At 41.1% G+C, this 17,664-nt stretch overlaps 1 protein-coding gene across 9 annotated transcripts in view; it reads right to left on the bottom strand.

Annotated features, from left to right (window-relative positions):
- Positions 1 to 17,664, bottom strand: part of OSBPL3 (oxysterol binding protein like 3) — a 153,240-nt gene that overhangs the window by 53,789 nt on the left and 81,787 nt on the right. For all 9 annotated transcript variants that reach the window (XM_025208102.1, XM_025208103.1, XM_025208101.1 and 6 more), the window contains 7 exons: positions 13,407 to 13,523; positions 13,179 to 13,232; positions 12,848 to 12,961; positions 11,265 to 11,432; positions 2,062 to 2,188; positions 1,137 to 1,240; positions 941 to 1,033 (listed from right to left, as the gene is read on the bottom strand). In XM_025208102.1, coding sequence (XP_025063887.1) covers positions 941 to 1,033; positions 1,137 to 1,240; positions 2,062 to 2,188; positions 11,265 to 11,432; positions 12,848 to 12,961; positions 13,179 to 13,232; positions 13,407 to 13,523 — 777 coding nt within the window. The remainder of the gene's footprint in view (positions 1 to 940; positions 1,034 to 1,136; positions 1,241 to 2,061; positions 2,189 to 11,264; positions 11,433 to 12,847; positions 12,962 to 13,178; positions 13,233 to 13,406; positions 13,524 to 17,664) is intronic.

The following is a 17,664-nucleotide window of genomic DNA, read 5'->3' as shown; positions in this document are numbered from 1 at the left end:
GGGAGGGTGGGGGGGGGGGGGGGGGGGGGGTGCAAGAAGAGGAGTGTAAAAAAACCAAAAACAAAACCAAACCAAAACAACCGCCCTAACTTTGACCTCAGTGAAGCAATGTTAAATTTGGAGCAGTTTTGCTACAGGCTCATGCAGGTATAAAAGATGCAGTACAACAGCCTCAGTAGCAGCTTTCCCTCCTCTTTTGAAGCCAAGTGTACACTTCTCTATACCAGCAGTTCTCAAACTGTGGTCCGCAGATCACCACTGGTCTGCGAGTTCCATTTAGGTGGTCCACAGAAAGGTTGCGGAACAATCAAGAATATCTGTACTTGTAAGGTAAGACTACGGATATTAAAACATAAGTTGTGTGCTTTGATCTGTAGAACAAAAAAAAAAAAGTTTATTAAGTAGTCCACCGAGACCCTCAGCAATTTTCAAGTGGTCCGTGAAAAGAAAAGTTTGAGAACCACTGTTCTATACCCTCTATTGTACATTAGATCAGGGCTGCCCAACTAGGGGTAAACACCCAGCTCCTGTTCCTTCCATGACTCCTGCTGCTGCTAGGGTTTTCAGGATTCCTGCCCCCCCTCCCTCTGGGGTGTGTTTCCTGTCTCTACCTTAGGTGGGAATAGTGGGGACTAGAGGGGTCCCAAGGGAGTCCATGTGGGATGAACAGCCCTGCTTCAGATTATATAGATACCCAGCAATATGTCTGTCTATCCAATGGCTCCAGAAACTTAACCATTACTGTAGAATTTGCATAGGGGTGAACTTGAGGAAGAAGCCAATATTTGGATCTATTTTTATTATAAATTATATGGTCTGGTACCTAATTTTATCTATAACTTGACTAAGTAGGATTCAAATTCTAGCCCAAGGAAGGCTCAATAAGTTAACACTTGAGAAGAGTGGACTAGTGCAAGGGAAGACGGAAGATTTCAATTACCTGTAACATTCCCTTAGCATCTTTATTAATAGCTCTGGACCGCCATCTTCTGTGTGTCCTTTTTTCCTTTTTTGGACTTTCAAAAGATCCACCCTTTAAAAACCACCAGGAATGAGAACCATATTAGAGGGTTATAAAACTAACGACAAGAATAAATGTATTGACACCTCTACAGATATAATTTTTCACAGCTGACCTGTATAACATTTATAGCAGGTGCTGAATAGGTTCTGTGGAGAACTTCCATGCTCTGCAACAGCTGGTTCATTTCCAGTAAATGTGTGTGACAATGGGAGAGGTCTGTTTGGAACAAAAACATTTTCAGTTGCTCCCAAGAAATGAAGACACGAAATAATTGTGTGCAGTTGAAGTCATATTTTAGTGAACACTTATATTCAGCATCACTCACTTAAAGGAAGTGATTAGACAACTTGCATAGCTTTCTACTTCTAGACTCACATACAGCACCCATAAAAAGTAATCATCCACTGACAACTATTCTGTGTAACACAGGATTTCTGATTTTCTGTCTAGTTTGTAGCAGACAGGTGTCAGCAGCACAAATATTAGGAACATTCCGAACCAGTCTACCGTCTTATTAGAGAAGACGATGTTACAAGCTCTAAAATCTATTATTCAGTCACTCCTAATCCTAAATCAAGATCAAAATACATCAAAGGAGTAAACTTCTGCAATTGCTATCTGTGCTGTACCCATTCTATAGGGAAACTATTTCAAAAGAACCTCACATTGTAAAACAATAAAATATGAGCAATACCATTGCTATGTATTAAGACCTAAATTTTCTAAAATGATTAGTGATTTTAGATGCTTCAATTTTGAGTACCCAACCTGAAACATCTTAAAGCCTGACAAAGTCATAGGTAGATTCCTAAAACTATTATGGGGGGGGGGGGGGGGGGGGGCGGGCAGGGGGAAAAAAAAAATATCACTCTTCCTTTGAGAAATATGGAAATAATTCAATTAAAAAACAAAACAAAACACTTTAACCAACTGCAGAAATATATATATATATATATTACACAGGCCATTACACAGTTAATTTCAGTAACAGTTGGGAAAGCTGAAAAACCTTTCAATGTTCCTGTTGATAACATTACCTCTTGAGCATTTTTCCATATCCTCAGAAGACTGTAGCCAAGAAGGTATCCTGGACTCGCTACTTGTACAGGAAAATGATAAGCTGCTTCCAGTTTGCACTGAATTCTGTTTTGTTATGCTCCCTGCCTGTTCCAAAGAAACATGAATGAATTATTAACATACAGTAAAAGTTCCATTAACCGGCACACTTTGTTAACTGGCATGCTGACTTGTAAGGTAAAATAAAACTGGAAATGCCCACCATGGCACTTTCGGTTTCACCGAGCTCCCATTGCCCAGGGCAAAGCAGCCTGTGCTGCCAAGCCTCCACGGCCTAGGGATATAACAGGTTGTGCAGGTCCTGCCTCCCTGTCCCGCAGGGCCCACAGGGCCTGTGGGAGGGGTGGTGATGCCCCAGATGTGGCAGGAAAAGAAAATATGCCGCTCTATTAACTGGCATATTTTGTTATCCAGCATCACCCATTCCCGGGGGATACCAGATAACAGAGCTTTTACTGTATAATATTTTGTGTGATAACTTTCAGATGCCAAAATCCAGATTCAAAAGCTAAGAGTACCAGCTAAGAGGAAGAGACAGGCATACCATTATTTAGCAAGTCTGATTAGACAGTTCTATAATCAAGATGTGGAAAGTGGAGCTAACTACTGACCACCACCAATAGTAAAGCAAACACTGAAGAAATCACTGGATTTAAAACAATACATAATTCTGCAGACTGGTTACGGAAAATTAAAAAATTCACCTAGCAAAATATTAGCCTTTGATGTTCCCCTTCTCATCCAAAGTGGTAAAAAAAACAAGGAGAGGAGGTATACAATTTAAGTGCAATATGCAAACACTGGTTAGAAACTTTTTAACAGGGGGAGGGGTTAGTTATTTGGAGAACCAACTAATGCTTATATTCCATTAATAAGGCTCTTGTACGATTGTCCTTGGTATAAATTGCAAAGAATTAACTGTATCACCTGTTTTCAGCAAAGGCCACTAGGAGGAGATAACTCAGGAAATGGTTTCCAATAGAGAAGCCCACAACTGAATAATTGGTATCCAACACTGATGGATTGTAAGTGGTTTATAATGCTATTATCTTAGCTAGAATAAATACGGGTGATATACTTATTCATGCAAGTACTTAATGATTTGGGGGGATTTTAGTAAACTTTTTATCCCACAATAGTACCTTGTATCAGCAAATTCAACAGGATATTTCATAAAGGATTTCTTTTTAATCAGTTTTAAAAACATTTCATTTGATATGTCATCATATGTCTCATTTATTTGGGTATTGGAAGAAAGGTTAAATATGCGCTACAGCCACTTCCAATCAGGTATCTCTCTCGCTCTGCCATTTTTTGCATTCTCTTCTATGCCTCGATAATAATTTTATTTTTTATTTAGTCTTTTCTTACATATGATGAAAGCTTTGAGATGAAGGATAGGATAAAATGCGAACGTAGTATCCACTGATTTATATACTTTTATACATAAATATACAGGAAACCCTCATTATTCGCGGGTTCGGCATTCGCGGTTTCAAATATTTGCGAATGCCAAACCCGCATTTTAAACACACTTTATACGCTTCCAAGAGCTCCTCGGGAGCTCCACACTTGCTGCCGCTGTGCTCCCACCACCACCACCGGAGCCGTACCCCCCCCTGCTGGGGGCACTGCGTTCATGAACGGAGTGTCTTATTCATGGATTTCGCCATTCGTGGGGGATACAAGAACGTATTCCCCACGAATGGCGAGGGTCGCCTGTATTGTATATTTTTAGGGTATAGTAGTAGAGCAGTTAAGATACCTTACTAAAATTCCAGAGGCGCAGGTAAAAAAAAAACAAAAAACAAAACCTCATTTCAGCCTTGTGCTAGAGGCTGCCTCATTTGAAGTGGGTATCTGGTCATTCAGATCAGCCAGTCAGTCAAAGGCAGCCACAAATTATTTTGACCATATCACTTTTGTGTCACTGTCTACAGAAACTGATGTGCCTTGTCCACTCCAGTTGAATGTCTGCCAAGATCAAGCAGACTTTTACTCCTAATTTGTTATCATACAATAATACAACTTGGTATTATACTACAGCAAGTATCAATTATTTAATAGAGATTTTATCACTAGAAAATTTGTATAGTTTGTTTACTAACTGTTCCTCTATTTCACTGCTGTAGTATAAAAGAGCCTGCAGTTTGCTTTCTAGTTCAAACAATTTTCATAGATTTCAGAGACACTAGGGGCTGGAAGGGACCTCATGAGATCATCAGATCCAGCCCCCTGCCATGGGCGGGAAGTCAGCTGGGATCAAGTGACCCCAGCAAGAAAAATTTAGCAGTTTTTTGAAGGAGTCCAGAGTAGGTGCTTGCACCACCTCTGGGGGGAGTTTGTTTTAGACTCTGGACACATGCACTGTAAAGAGCTTTTTTCTTATATCCAGTCTAAAGTGGACTTTCTCGAGTTTATGGCTGTTAGACCTTGTTATCCCCTTGGGGAGCTCTGGTGAACAGATATTCTCCCAGACCCTGATGAACTCCTCTTATGAAGTTGTAGGCTGCCACCAAGTCCCCTCTGAGCCTTCTCTTTTCCAGACTGAAGAGTCCCAAGTCCCTCAGCCTCGCCTCGTACAGCCTTCCCTCCAGGCCTTGGATCATACGAGTGTCTCTCCTCTGGACTCTCTCAAGCTTCTCCACATCCTTCCTGAAGTGGGGGGCCCAAAACTGGATGTTGTACTCCAACTACAGTCTCACCAGGGCTGAGTAAAGTGGGAGGATGACTTCCCTGGTTTTGCTTGACATGCATCAGTGGATGCACGCCAGAGTTTGGTTAGCTTTGCCCACCACTGCATCACATTGGTAGCTCATATTCATCTTGTGGCCAATCAAGACCCCCAAGTCCCTTTCGGTCGTGGTGCTAGCAAGCGTAGCACTGCCGAGCCTGTAAGTATGCTGAGGGTTCTTTCTACCAAGGTGCAGCACCTTGCATTTCTCTGCATTGGAGGCCATCTGGTTTTGGTCAGCCCATCTTGAGAGTGTGTCCAAGTCAGCCTGTACTCTCAGCCTGTCCTGCAGTGTGATGGCCCTCCCCCATAATTTGGTATCGTCCACATCTGACTCTCAAATTTAGATCATTGATGAAAATGTTAAAAAAGAGTACTGGACCGAGTACCAAGACCTGAGGGACTCCACTGGAAACCCTGTGCCACATTGATTTGCTCCCTTCAACTAGTACTCTTTGGGTCCGACTCCGTAGCCAGTTGCTTAGCCATTTTCAAACAACAAAAATTCAAACAACAAATTTCCGTACCTTTTGCAATGTAAACAGATTGAGTATGTAAAGATGTATAATCACCTTTGTAAACACATTCCATGTTGGCTTCTTAAAGACCATTCATAATGCATCCTACCTCTATTCTAAAACTTTATATGTAAGTGGCGGGGAAAAAAATCCCTCCCCCCCCCCAAAGTGCATGGCCTTATGCAAGTTTGGGGGAGGCCTTAAGAAAATGTTTCTAGGAGTTCTGCCTACCAAGACACTGCAACTAGCAAAGAGCATGTTAGCCCTCACACAATACAGTCAAGATACATACATATATGAAAAGAAAAAAAAAACAACACATATATGAAAACAGAGCTACTGAGTCCTAAAGCAGATATAGTGCAATGCTCACTTGTCTGATTTGTAAGTGAAGAGACAGAAGGCCAGATCCTCAGGTGAATGAAGCTGGGATACATCTGCTGTCGAGCTGTAGCAATTAACAGTAGCTTAGGGACTGACACTTTCATGTGAAAATATGGGGGAAGTTCAGCCTCTTTGTAGTGCAAATCTATATTTCATAAGCCTACTTGTTTAATATCCTATATTAAAACAAAGAATAGTTACTTAGCTTAGTGACTGCAAGTTTTTGTGCTTCAGCTCTTGGAGCACATATGTATGAAATCAGACTCCTTTAGGCAGCAATGTCCACTGGGACCGCACCTCTACATCTGCATCTTCAGGCTCCCCACCTCAGCAAAGCTCAGTGTGACACCATATGCATGCCAATCACAAAGAAATGCTGCTATAACTAGAAGTTAATATCTGCAAAGCAGAGGTAGCATGTCTCAGCATTGATCTTCTTGGTGCTGTACAAATATACCCAGAGAGACCATGTTCTTATGAAACATGGTATGGGGAGCCTGAGAAAAGGGCCCAAATCTCTCCTACTCTGAGCTGATGAATGATCATATACATAAGTAATTCAGGGCATACATTGCAAAGGGATCAGAAGGGGGACTCAGGCTTGCTAATACTATAAGGAGATTCTAGCAAGGGAAGTTCCAAACTGGAGGGGAAAACAAGAAGAAAAGGAAAGGGGGAAACCCAAAAAACAGAAACATACAATATGCTACCAGATAAGAAGATATTGCTCTTAGATGTATTCTGATGAAAAGGACAGAAAATTAAAAGATATTTTCAGGATCAGCTGATCATCCAATATTGATAAAATGAATGTTCAAGGGAAACAGCTGATGCCAAGATAATTAAAGTCCCCTCCATTTAACTTTGAGAGTCAGTCTAGCTGAGGCTTTTCTGTTTCAAGCTTCAGTTAAATAGCTTATTTCAGCAGATGTTAGCTAATCAGCATTCAGGATCAGGATGCAGTAGTTTATTCTGCAAAATGATGTCAAGCAAGAAGTCTTCTGGTTGTATTGAAAATTAATCAGATCTTAACACTGGCACTGCTCAGTCTGTTCCAGTGCTATGACTCAATCATCTGTCCTACAGGTCATCCCAGAACCCTCAGGATCATGAGGGTCAGTGAAGAGCATGCATTGGGTCTCAGGAAGTCTGAGGGGGCAGGTCCTCTGGAACAAATTAGATACTTGCTGGGATCTGGCAAACCGCTGCATCTGAGAATCACCACATGGAAAAATGGTTTTCTTGGACTAAATGTTTGACAGGCTATGCATGAATTTATGAGATCTGTCTGCGGATCCAATTTGTTCCAAGGTGTTCCAGAGACTGTACGTGCAGAGTTGGTGGCATGGCTGCATTTAGGCTGCATCACCTCTAGGTTCTTAGTGATGTCCTTGGGTAGGTTTGAACTGGTTGCTAAAGTTTATGGTCTCCAGGAAATATTCCAGATAACAGTAAGCATCCACTGACCTGGAATTTAATGCTGCTCCTTATGCCCTTTATGCTTTGAGCCTGAACTTCTGTTGACATTAAGGACCTTTAGGGTAAGACAGCAGTGGTTTGGAACAGACTAAAGTATTCTTTACATAATATCCAAGACGGCTTGAGGTAATCCCAGTCCAGGACTTCAAAATATAAGCAGTGGTTGCCTGAGCATGTGAAAGGATTAAAAAAAGGGAAAAGATCTCAGGTAATTCTGCTGGGCTCTTGTGAATGATGTCAGATCTGCTGCCCAGTACAAGCTCCAGATTGAGGCAGCTTAAAGAGTTAGGGAACCCTCTTTAGAGGAGCTACTTTTGTTTTTTTTCTTGCAGCTCAGAGGCACCAGCCCCCAAACACTAGTACTAGTCAGAGAAGTATTGTGTGAAAGAAGATTTCTGGCTTTTTGCTTTGTTTTTGGGGCTAGAGCAGAGAGGCCCAGTGAATGCAGAATTTCTCTAAATAAAAAAAAAGTTAAGGAATGGAATGGTTTTGATCATCCTAGAATTAAAATTTTGCTACCTTGATATCAAGTATTAAGGAACACTGCTCTGAAATAGCTGGGAAGGCAGTAACAGGGTTCTTGATATTAAGGATGAAGGGTTTTTAAACCCAAAAGCTTGCTATAATTTTTTTCCCCCCCCAACTATTTAAGTTGGTCTAATAAAAGATATCATATTCACCCAAAGAACCTTGTCTGCCTATGCCCCAAGACCAACACAGCTACAGCCTACACCCCTGATATTAAAGATACATTTATGCTATTTGTCCCCAGAGTGCCTGGTGATGGATGTTCTTTAGTAAGCCCATCCACTTCTGCTTGCAGGTACCAACATAGAAGAGAAGGAGTGAAGCTACTTCAGAGGGTATCCCACTGTGAGGACACTTGAGTCCTCTGCTTTCAGCATGTGGCTGCAGAGGAAGGTAAGGGCACACCCCCCCCCCAGGAATGGCTTCACTGTTGCATTTCTGGTTTTGGTGTGCAAGTTGGAGGTGGTCACAGTGGCATGCAGTATAATGTCCCGAAATATTCTGGACCAGCCAAAGCTCCAAGTACCAAAGGACCCACTGTTGAGATAGATGCCAAGTGACATACAGTCCATTCATTTAGTAGTACTGCTGAAGATGCCTCAGGAATGGGTACCAGGATACTAAAAAACATCTTGTCCGTCTCTTGACCCTTAGGAAGTTAAAAGCTTAAGGACTACTGTTCCTTGGCTTGGTAGGCATTAGAGAAGGTGACCTGAGATTATCTCCTCCCTGGAACAATGCCCCTTTTCTGCCAGTCAGAGGTCAATGAAGTCTCCATCAGAGGTGGACAACTGGATGTCATAGTACTTGTAATCCAGGAATTTGGGGTGGCATGTCTGCTTGCCAGGGTACTAATGGGAGGGGACTGAGGAGATGACTGTGTTCCAGCTGATCTTTCCTGCAGCAGCTGAGGATGTTTTTATAGCACTCTAAAGGAGGAATGACTTCAGACAGACTTCTGTAGCTTGTGAAAGACTCTTTGAAGAGGAGTGATACTCAGAGATCAGGCCTTCTCCTAGGTACCTGGATCAGCCATCCTTAACAGGCACCAAAGCTTCACATGAGGGACCAGTTTTGAATCCCAGATCCTTAACTTCTACATTGTTACTAGCACTCTGTACAGAGGGAAAATGTCTGAATTCAAAGTTAATGGAAGTATTTTGTAACTATTAGAATTAACTCGTTAGCAAGAGAACACTAGCAGTGTGCTGAGAAGCAGAGGGATGCTGCAGGGGTTCTCTTTTTGCTACCACAGGTAGCATGGAGGATCTGAGGGACAGTTAGACTGACTCTGTTCTTTATGCTCTTGAGTCAGGGTTGGGGGACAAGAAAACAGCCCAGAATGTAGCCAGGGACACTGCTGGTCAAATGAATCCGGACTTGTGGAATCCATAGCACCAAGAGCAGAAGCCACAGGGATAACACACAAGAGGAGACACTCCCACGTCAACTGGCAATTATGCTTTATAGCATTATCATTGTTCCTGCATGCTTTTAAGGAAAACAGCCCTTGCCGCTATAATAGCTGGTTGCTAACAGTTTGTAGTTCCTAGACCAATTTAATAAACATCTTAATGTTTTAATATTATAGAACAGGTTGTTTTTTTTAAAAACCAGTATAAAAGGAGAAGCTGAATTTTGGTTTAAAGCCAATAGAATGCTGTTCTGAGAACAAAACTCATGCACAAAGGCTTCCAGTATGTATTCCATTTGTTAATAGAGATTGGAATAGAGTAACTGCTTACAGCAAGCAAAGTAAAATTTTATTTTCATAATGTTTATACAAGTCAATATTATACCATATTTACCCAACTATAAGATGACCCCCCCAATAATTAGATTCTATATAGGGAAAATATTACAATTTTCCAGGTATAGAATCTCATTATTGGGGGGTTCCCTTGAATTTGTCTCCCTCCCACTGCTACAACAGGGAAAATAAATCTGGGGTGGGCCCCTTGTCCTCTGCCCCACAACTTCTTCCTCCTACAGCTCCTTCTCCCTTCCTTACTGTCACAGCCTGCTCTCCCTGAGCACATGGAAGTGAGGGGCAAATCTGAAAACACTGACCTTGAAATAAACATACCTGCAGCCCTTTGCCTATATACATATTACTATTGCATACAGACAAGTTACTACAGGTACCCTTAGACCTCATCCATTGTTCACCCAGAATTGATGCATTGCACCTTTTTGGTGCAGGTTTTAAACACAGGTACTCCCTCAATACATTTTTAAGCAGCACTTCTATACCTACTTACATACAGTACAAACTATATATGTAGATATTAGATAGTACAAAAACCCATGATATTAGTCCAAAGCCAAAAGGCTAATGATTTACCATATAGTTCATTGGGTCAGGCCCACCAGAGACAACAGCATTTCAAGCCATGGGACCCCTCAGCTCAGCAATACTCAGTACGTGTGTATACTCCAGGTATACCCCCCCCCGCCCAATGATCCATTCACTAATTAGCTCAGCGTTCTTGTCATGCGTCCTGGGATCCTCCAAAAATTTATATGAAGATGAGGCTCTGGGCAACCTTCCGGCTCCACCTCATGGAGGGCAGGGCCACACTATTATGTGCGACAGGCTGGGAGAGGGTGCAGCAGGCACTCTCATCCGCATTTTTGGCACCCAGGGAAGATGTTGGGGCTTGCTCCAGCCTCTCCGGCTGCCAGCCTTGTATTGCAGTGCCTCCAGGCACAGTGCTCGTTCCCTCCTGGGGGAAGGACTGCTTGTGGTTTTTGTTTTTTTCCTTAAGGGCTACACAAAAAAAGGCTCCCATCAGCATCTCAGCTTTTTTGGCCAAGATCAATGTTAACATTATATTTTCTGTAACTTAGATACATTCCCGTCCTCACTCCCATCCCTGTTATGTTAGTCCCTCACTCGGGCGCTCTATATTTCCCTTATGGTTTTATCATCTCTTTGGTTCATGATTCTTAACATCTACTAATAAAATTCAAACTTTCTGGCACCAAGAGGATGTCAGGGCTGGTTTTGGCCCTCCCGGTGCTGGCCTGGTATTTCAGTACCTCCAGGTGTGGTGCCAGTTCCCTGTGGAGGGAACACCCACTAATTGTTAAGGGCCACGCACACAAACCTGTACACAAAAATGTTTCCATCAATACATTTGCCCAATATGGGCCGAATGTTTCATAGTTGTATTCAGAGTTGGCTGCATTTAATCAACTTCCTTTTGGCAGCAGTTTAGTGATAGACAATGTATTTAATGAGGTTTCCTTGTTTGCAAATATAAGATAAGGTGCTTCCCCACTATGTTGATTCCCCCCCAAGTAAATACAGTAACTTTGAGACTGTTGATCATTTAAGAGTATTTTAATGGAAATCACCTGAGAAGCATAACCTATAAAACTAGACAATTTCACAATTTACATTTTAAAGTAAATCTTCTCCTAATTAAATTTGTGGTTAAAAGTCTTTGCATACTAATAGAGAAATTAAACTAAATTAATTCCTAATAAAAAACATCATCTAAATTATAATTATTACCTTTCTACTTGAAGTAGAGTCAAATGCACTAGGGACAGAGTCTGTGGTAGATGCTGGGAAAAAATGATTATTGACATCAAGTGGAAACATGGAGATTTCATTTTGACGATACATTCTGTGGTGACGAAGTTTTGCTACCCATTCATCAAATACTTCCTGAGATTTCACCTACAGAATACAATATTTAATTAAATACGAAGCCATATTCAAGTTAAAACTACTAGTCAAACCTAACTTTTTGTTACAACATGGTCATGCTGTGTTCCCAATTCTTGGCAGATAATAAAAGCTCTCTCAGAAATATTTCTATTAAGCAGTATGTTTCACTAGCCTGAATATGATGCAATAATTCATACAGTAAATTCAAGACAAAAAGGCACAGCCTCAGGAAACCACTTAAATACTTATGTCTATCCTTCTATAGAGTAACACTTCAGCACTTGCTAAGGTACTGAAAAGTATACGTTCCTAAATTTATACCTAATATTGTACATTTACATAAGCCTTGTAAACCTGTTTCTTAAAATACACTCAACTTCAATCCAGAGAGGCATAGCAGCATTAACTCTGCATGGAAACTGTACAGGAAAAATAGAGCGAGTTATTAGTTTCACATGAAAACTACTTTATTTTTAAGGAGTAACCAAGACTTTCAATCTTAAATAAGTACAGGTTAGTGTTTATTTTTAAAAAGCCATATCAAAATATTATGCATCTGAAATTAATTTATACTATTAGATAAAATGTTAAATTTCATCAATGTAAAAATGCAAGATATTCTTCACAGATAAAGGTGAATGCATAATTAGAAAGCTATCAAGCTATCCTATTAATAACATGCATTAATAAGATGAATCCTGTAACAGAGTTCAAACTCTGATATAATGATATTTACTTGAGGGCACTGCCATACCATTTAACTACTCTGTTCCATCTCCTCCTTTCACACAATCATCTCTCAAAAATGGTTTTTGTTTTTTTAAATACTTTAAAAAGACTATCAACCATGAGTCAGTCCTCGTGTCTCTCAAGCTTCCATTTTGAGAAAGCCTTTGTAGGAGTTATCCCTGCCATAAACTAAATGGAATAGTACAAATGAGGCCACTTATCTCCCAGTAAATGAGACATTTTGCTTTGCAGAAAACTGTAAAGTTTGGCCATGTGAAGGCATGTTTATGGAATTTCTTAAGACATTTATTAAGACCTAAATTAACCACCATTTTCAACCCTATTATAATGGCCACACAAATACACGTATACACAAAGTTACGTCCATTTCACGGCTTTAAGTTTTACATCTTAATTGGAACACTATTGCCTTATTTTCAGGGGTTGGTAACCAGCGGCCTGTGAGCTAAATTCAGCTTATGGAGCCATCGGACCTAGCATGCAGAACTGGTACTTCAGCTGCATTTGGCAGTCAAGGTTTTGTCCACACTGTTCTGACCAGCTTTCCTGTGCCACATCACAAGGAGAAGCAGTGGCAGTGGCTGGGTCTTAGTGCCAGTCTGTCTCAGACTCAAGCCTGGATTTTCCATCCTGCTGCCAGAAAACGGTTGCTGACTGCTGCCTTATAGAGTTACCTTCAGATGGTATATATGCTCTTCTGTATCCAAATCTATGCATTTTGTGGATTTCTTTACAGACATCACTGAGAGTCCAACATCAATGCAGCCATGAAGCTTCCCCCTCTCTATCTGCAATAAACATTTTATACGGATAATTAGTATTCATGTTCTGTGGTAGCTTAAGAAAACAGATTATTAATAGGAAAGGAGGGGGGTCCATTCCTTTATCCTCAGCCTGGAATTTGGAAATTCTGGACTTACCCTTCTTTTCCCCAACAGTACACAAGTCCTGGTATTTCAACTCATTTAAACTATAAAAAACACACTTTAGAGTGAGGATACTTACATCAGTTTGACACTTGGAATATTTCAAAATTCCTCCAGCCAAAAAGAAGTATCTCTGTAATCAGGAAAATGCAAAGATAAGCCTTAACAAATGAGCAGAAGTATAGATATTATTTACATGTTAAAGTTTTGGGGTTTTTTTGTTGTTGTTGTTGTTTTTTTTTTTTTTTTAACAATGGGCAACACATTTAAATAACCAAAAGCCTTAAAAGAGATTTTTTTTCCCTACCTTGTGCCAGCCTTTTAGGGGCCATTTTCTCTTTTTCAACAAGTAGCCTTCCTGTTTCTGTGGCTCCAGGGTGCAATTCACAACTCCCCGCAATCCTTCTATAATTTCCCAGCTGTCCTGTTTAAAAATAAATAAACAAAATTGGGTTATGATTTTCCATTTAAATATTAGTATTTGTTATAAGTAATGATCTGGGAATGGAACCTAAAGGAGGAAGACTAGGATTTTACCTTGAAGGTAGACCAGAAAAAAGTCTGCAAAAACTTAAATCTAGTCTTAGTCCAGTAATTATGCTATATGTTAAAAAAAACACAACAGAAAACAAAATGGCAAGTAATGAGATCAGATTCTCTCCCATACTGAGATGGGGAATATAAACTGAATGCATGAAAACTAAAGTTTTCCTGACATGTCTCACTGAACATATGTGCTCACCAGATTTATACAGAGATCATGATAGTTAGAGGGTAACTACAGTTTAAGATACAACCACATTGATGTCAGCAGTGTGGGGAGGAAAATAAAAAACTTCCAAAAGATATTTTGTTTGAGCATTATTTCCTATAAAGACGGGGAACAAAAACTTGAATTCTGGCACATTCTTCCGTAACACAAGATTTTCTCTCTCAAAAAAATACAAACCCCAACTAAACAAAAAAAAAAACAAACAAAAAACCCACTTTAGAAGACCTACTTAAATACTGTGAGAAGCATGATGTGATTGCAGAGAACAAAAAAACAGACTGAAAGCTAATTTCCTCCTCTTCATAGCTTTAGCTTTTTTAAAGGAGTGACCTTGCAAAATTTAATGTACAGGAATGAAAAGTGTTAGGGATGTTTTTAGTTTCAGGCCACGGAAAAAGCATTGGCAGTCTAATACAATTTTATGGTCAGAGGTAGTCTCTTGTAAAAGCTACCATGGGACATTTTTCATTAGCAGGTGAAGCAAACTGATATTTTATAATTATCAGGGAAAATTATTTTTGCACATTAACAGATACTCATTATATCATAGAATCAGAGAAGTAGGGCTGGAAGGGACCTCCAGAGGTCTATTCCAACCCCCTGCTTGACATAGGACCATCCTATCCAAACGATCCTATACTATTCCATACTCTAAACTCTACATAAGACTAGAGTCAAACCTGGTGCAACAGAGGCCCAACACCCTAACCTGCCACAGGTAAACCAGGGGAACCATGGCAGCCAGTGTTCTGCTTCTATGAAATGTTGTCAATATATGCTCAAGAGATCCCGGGAAGCGGGGCACACCTTCTGCTACAAAGAAAGGAAAAAAAACCCTGCATTCCATAACAATTTGACCATGGGGTAAAATTCCTTCCTGACCCCAAATATGGCAACTGGTCTGACCCTGAGCAGAGGGGTAAGACCTTCTAGCCAGGAGCCTATGGCTTTGGTTCCAGCAGAAGAACTGGCATGCCCCAGTCAAAGTCCCCAGCCTCGGTTGTAGCCAACATCCAATGTCTCTGAGGGAGGCTTAAAAGCACCATGACGTGTAGCAAAAGAGTGGGGTGGGGGCAACCAGCAAAGCCCAGAAACATGGGAAATGCCCAGAGTAGAATGTATGCATAGCCACACTCACACGCACCCACCCACACACCCTCTTCTTGAACACCTCCAGTGATGAAGAGTCCACAACTTCCCTAGGCAGTCTATTCCACTGCCTCAATATTCTCACAGTGCAGAAGTTATTCTGGATCTAAACTTACTTTGCTGCAGCTTCAAGCCACTGGTCCATCTCCTCCTCTCTGCAGCAAGAGAGAAGAGGTGCCTCCTTTCTTCTTTATGGCAGCCCTTCAAGTATTTAAAGACTGTTATCATGTCCCCTCTTAAGTGCCTTTTCTGCAAGTTGAACATGCCTAGCTCCTTCAGCCTTTCCTTACATGATATGCTTTCCAAGGCCTTTATCATCTTTGCTGCATGCGTCTGGACCCTCTCGGACTTGTCCACATAATTTTTTAAATGTGAAGCCCAGAACTGCACACAGTACATCAGAAGAGACCTAACCAGTGTGGAGTAGAGAGGTACTATCACCTCCTGTCTTGCACCGAATGCTTCTATCGATGCATCCCGAAACCGCATTCGCCTTTTGTGCAGTTGCATCACAGTGCAGACTTGTATTGAGTTTGTGATATACCAAAACTCCCAAGTCCTTTTCAGTGCTGCCATCCAACCAGGTGTAACCCACTTTATATTTGTGTTTTTTTGACTACTCCTCCCAACATGTAGCAACTTGCATTTGTCTGCACTGAACTGTGTCCTGTTAGCTGTAGCTCACCTTTCCAATCTGTCAAGATCCTTCTGAATTGTGTTTGCATACTCTAATGTGTTAGCAACCCTTCCTAGTTTCATGTTGTTTGCATATTTGCTCAAGAAGCTTTCTATGCCAGCATCCAAATCGTTAATGAACATGTTGAACAGCACAGGGCCCAGGACAGACCCCTCTGGGACACCACTTGAAGCCTCCTGCCATTCCAATATGAACCTGTTAATAACTACCCTGTTTGCAGCTATTGAACCAGTTATCTATCTACCTTACAGTAGTTTTATCCAGCCCACATTTCTCCAATTAGTTTATGAGAAGATCATGGAAGGATCTGTCAAAAGCCTTGCTAAAGTCCAGATGCACTTTACCCATAGCATTCCCTTCAGCCACCCAAATATTTACTTTGTCAAAGAAGATCAGGTTTGTTTGACACTGTTTGTTTGTTTTTCATAAATCCCTGCTGGCTGCTTGTGATCAGCCTTTACTCCTCCAGATGCTTGCAAATGGGCTTCCTTAGGATATGCTCCAGAAACTTCCCAGGTATTGAAGCGAGGCTAACCGGTCTGTAGTTCCCTGGGCCCTCCTCCTTGCCTTTTTTAAAGAGGGCCACTACATTGGCCTTTTTCCATTCCTCTGGTACCCAGCCTGTCTCCCACAACTTCATGAAGATCATGGTCAAGGGGTCCAAAATCTCCTCCTCCAGCTCTTTCTGTACCATGGGATGAAGTTCATCTGGCTCTGCTATCTTGAATTCATTCAGATCCAACAAAGGCTCTCTGACCATCTCTTTTATTATCTCATCTTGCCCCCTTCCTTATCCAGATAATCCTTATTAGGATAATAAGTTGCACAGCAATTGTTTGTGAAAGTGAGGCAAAATAGCTGTTGAGCAGATATGCCTTCTTTGAATCTTAGGTTAGGAGTCCACCCAGGCTTGTTAAGGGGACCCACATCTTGCTTGATCCTTCTTTTCTGACCAAACATACTTATAGAACCTCTTCTGGTTATCCTTAAATTCCTTTGCCAGGTACAGTTCATTCTTTATCTTTACCTTGCAGATTTCATCTCTGCAAGTTCTTGCTATTTCCTGATATGCTTCCTTGGTGACCTGCCCATTCTTCCATTGCCTGCATGCTTTCCTTTTTTACTTGAAGCATTTTAGAAGATCCTTGTGCAGCCACACTGGTAACTTGCCATTCTTTTTGTGCTTCCATGTCGGGATAGTTTCCTGTTGGGCTTCCAGTTCTGTGCCTTTTAGAAGCTCCCAACCCTCCTGGATGCCTTTTATCCTCCACATATGCTTCACAGGTATGCAGAAGAACTTCAGAGAAAATTAGAAATCATCTACTTCACCTACTCTACTCCAAAAGAGACCAACTCAGGAAGGAAATCACCATATACTACAACAACTTAGAAGACAGAAATCCATGTATGTTCCCTGACAATATACAATGGATACAAAGAGACTACGAAAAACTTTCTACAGCATTCATCAGGAAGGCTGGGAGCTTCTAAGGGGCACAGTATTAGAAGCCCAAGAAAAAACTGTCCTGACCTGACAAGCACAAGAATGGCAAGAGATCAACATGGCTGTACAAGGAACTTCTAAAACGCCTCAGATGCAAAAACCCACAAATATTATCAATCTCTCCACACACGCTTACCAAAACTGAAAAATCTGTCCTTTCTAAAGGCCTAAATTTCTGACCAGAAAAATACCCTAATAAAATACTTCAATGTGGAGAACTAGAAGAATTCTTCCGACGCCTGTGCCTCAAAGAATATTTCCATGACCAAACTGAAGCCACTCCCAACAACAACTCATCCTCTGACAACATTCAGGAAAAGATCAACGCCAAAAAGCCCCAAAAAACATCAGATTGGATACCTCACAGTGGACGAAACCCTAACCTTGACCGCTACATTGACTGCTTCAGGGAAAGAATGAACAATTAAATAATCAGCAACACA

This window comes from Alligator sinensis, unplaced genomic scaffold (assembly GCF_000455745.1).
Source record: "Alligator sinensis unplaced genomic scaffold, ASM45574v1 scaffold978_1, whole genome shotgun sequence".
Taxonomy (NCBI): Eukaryota; Metazoa; Chordata; order Crocodylia; family Alligatoridae; genus Alligator; species Alligator sinensis.
This window is presented reverse-complemented; position numbering and strand designations above follow the sequence as displayed.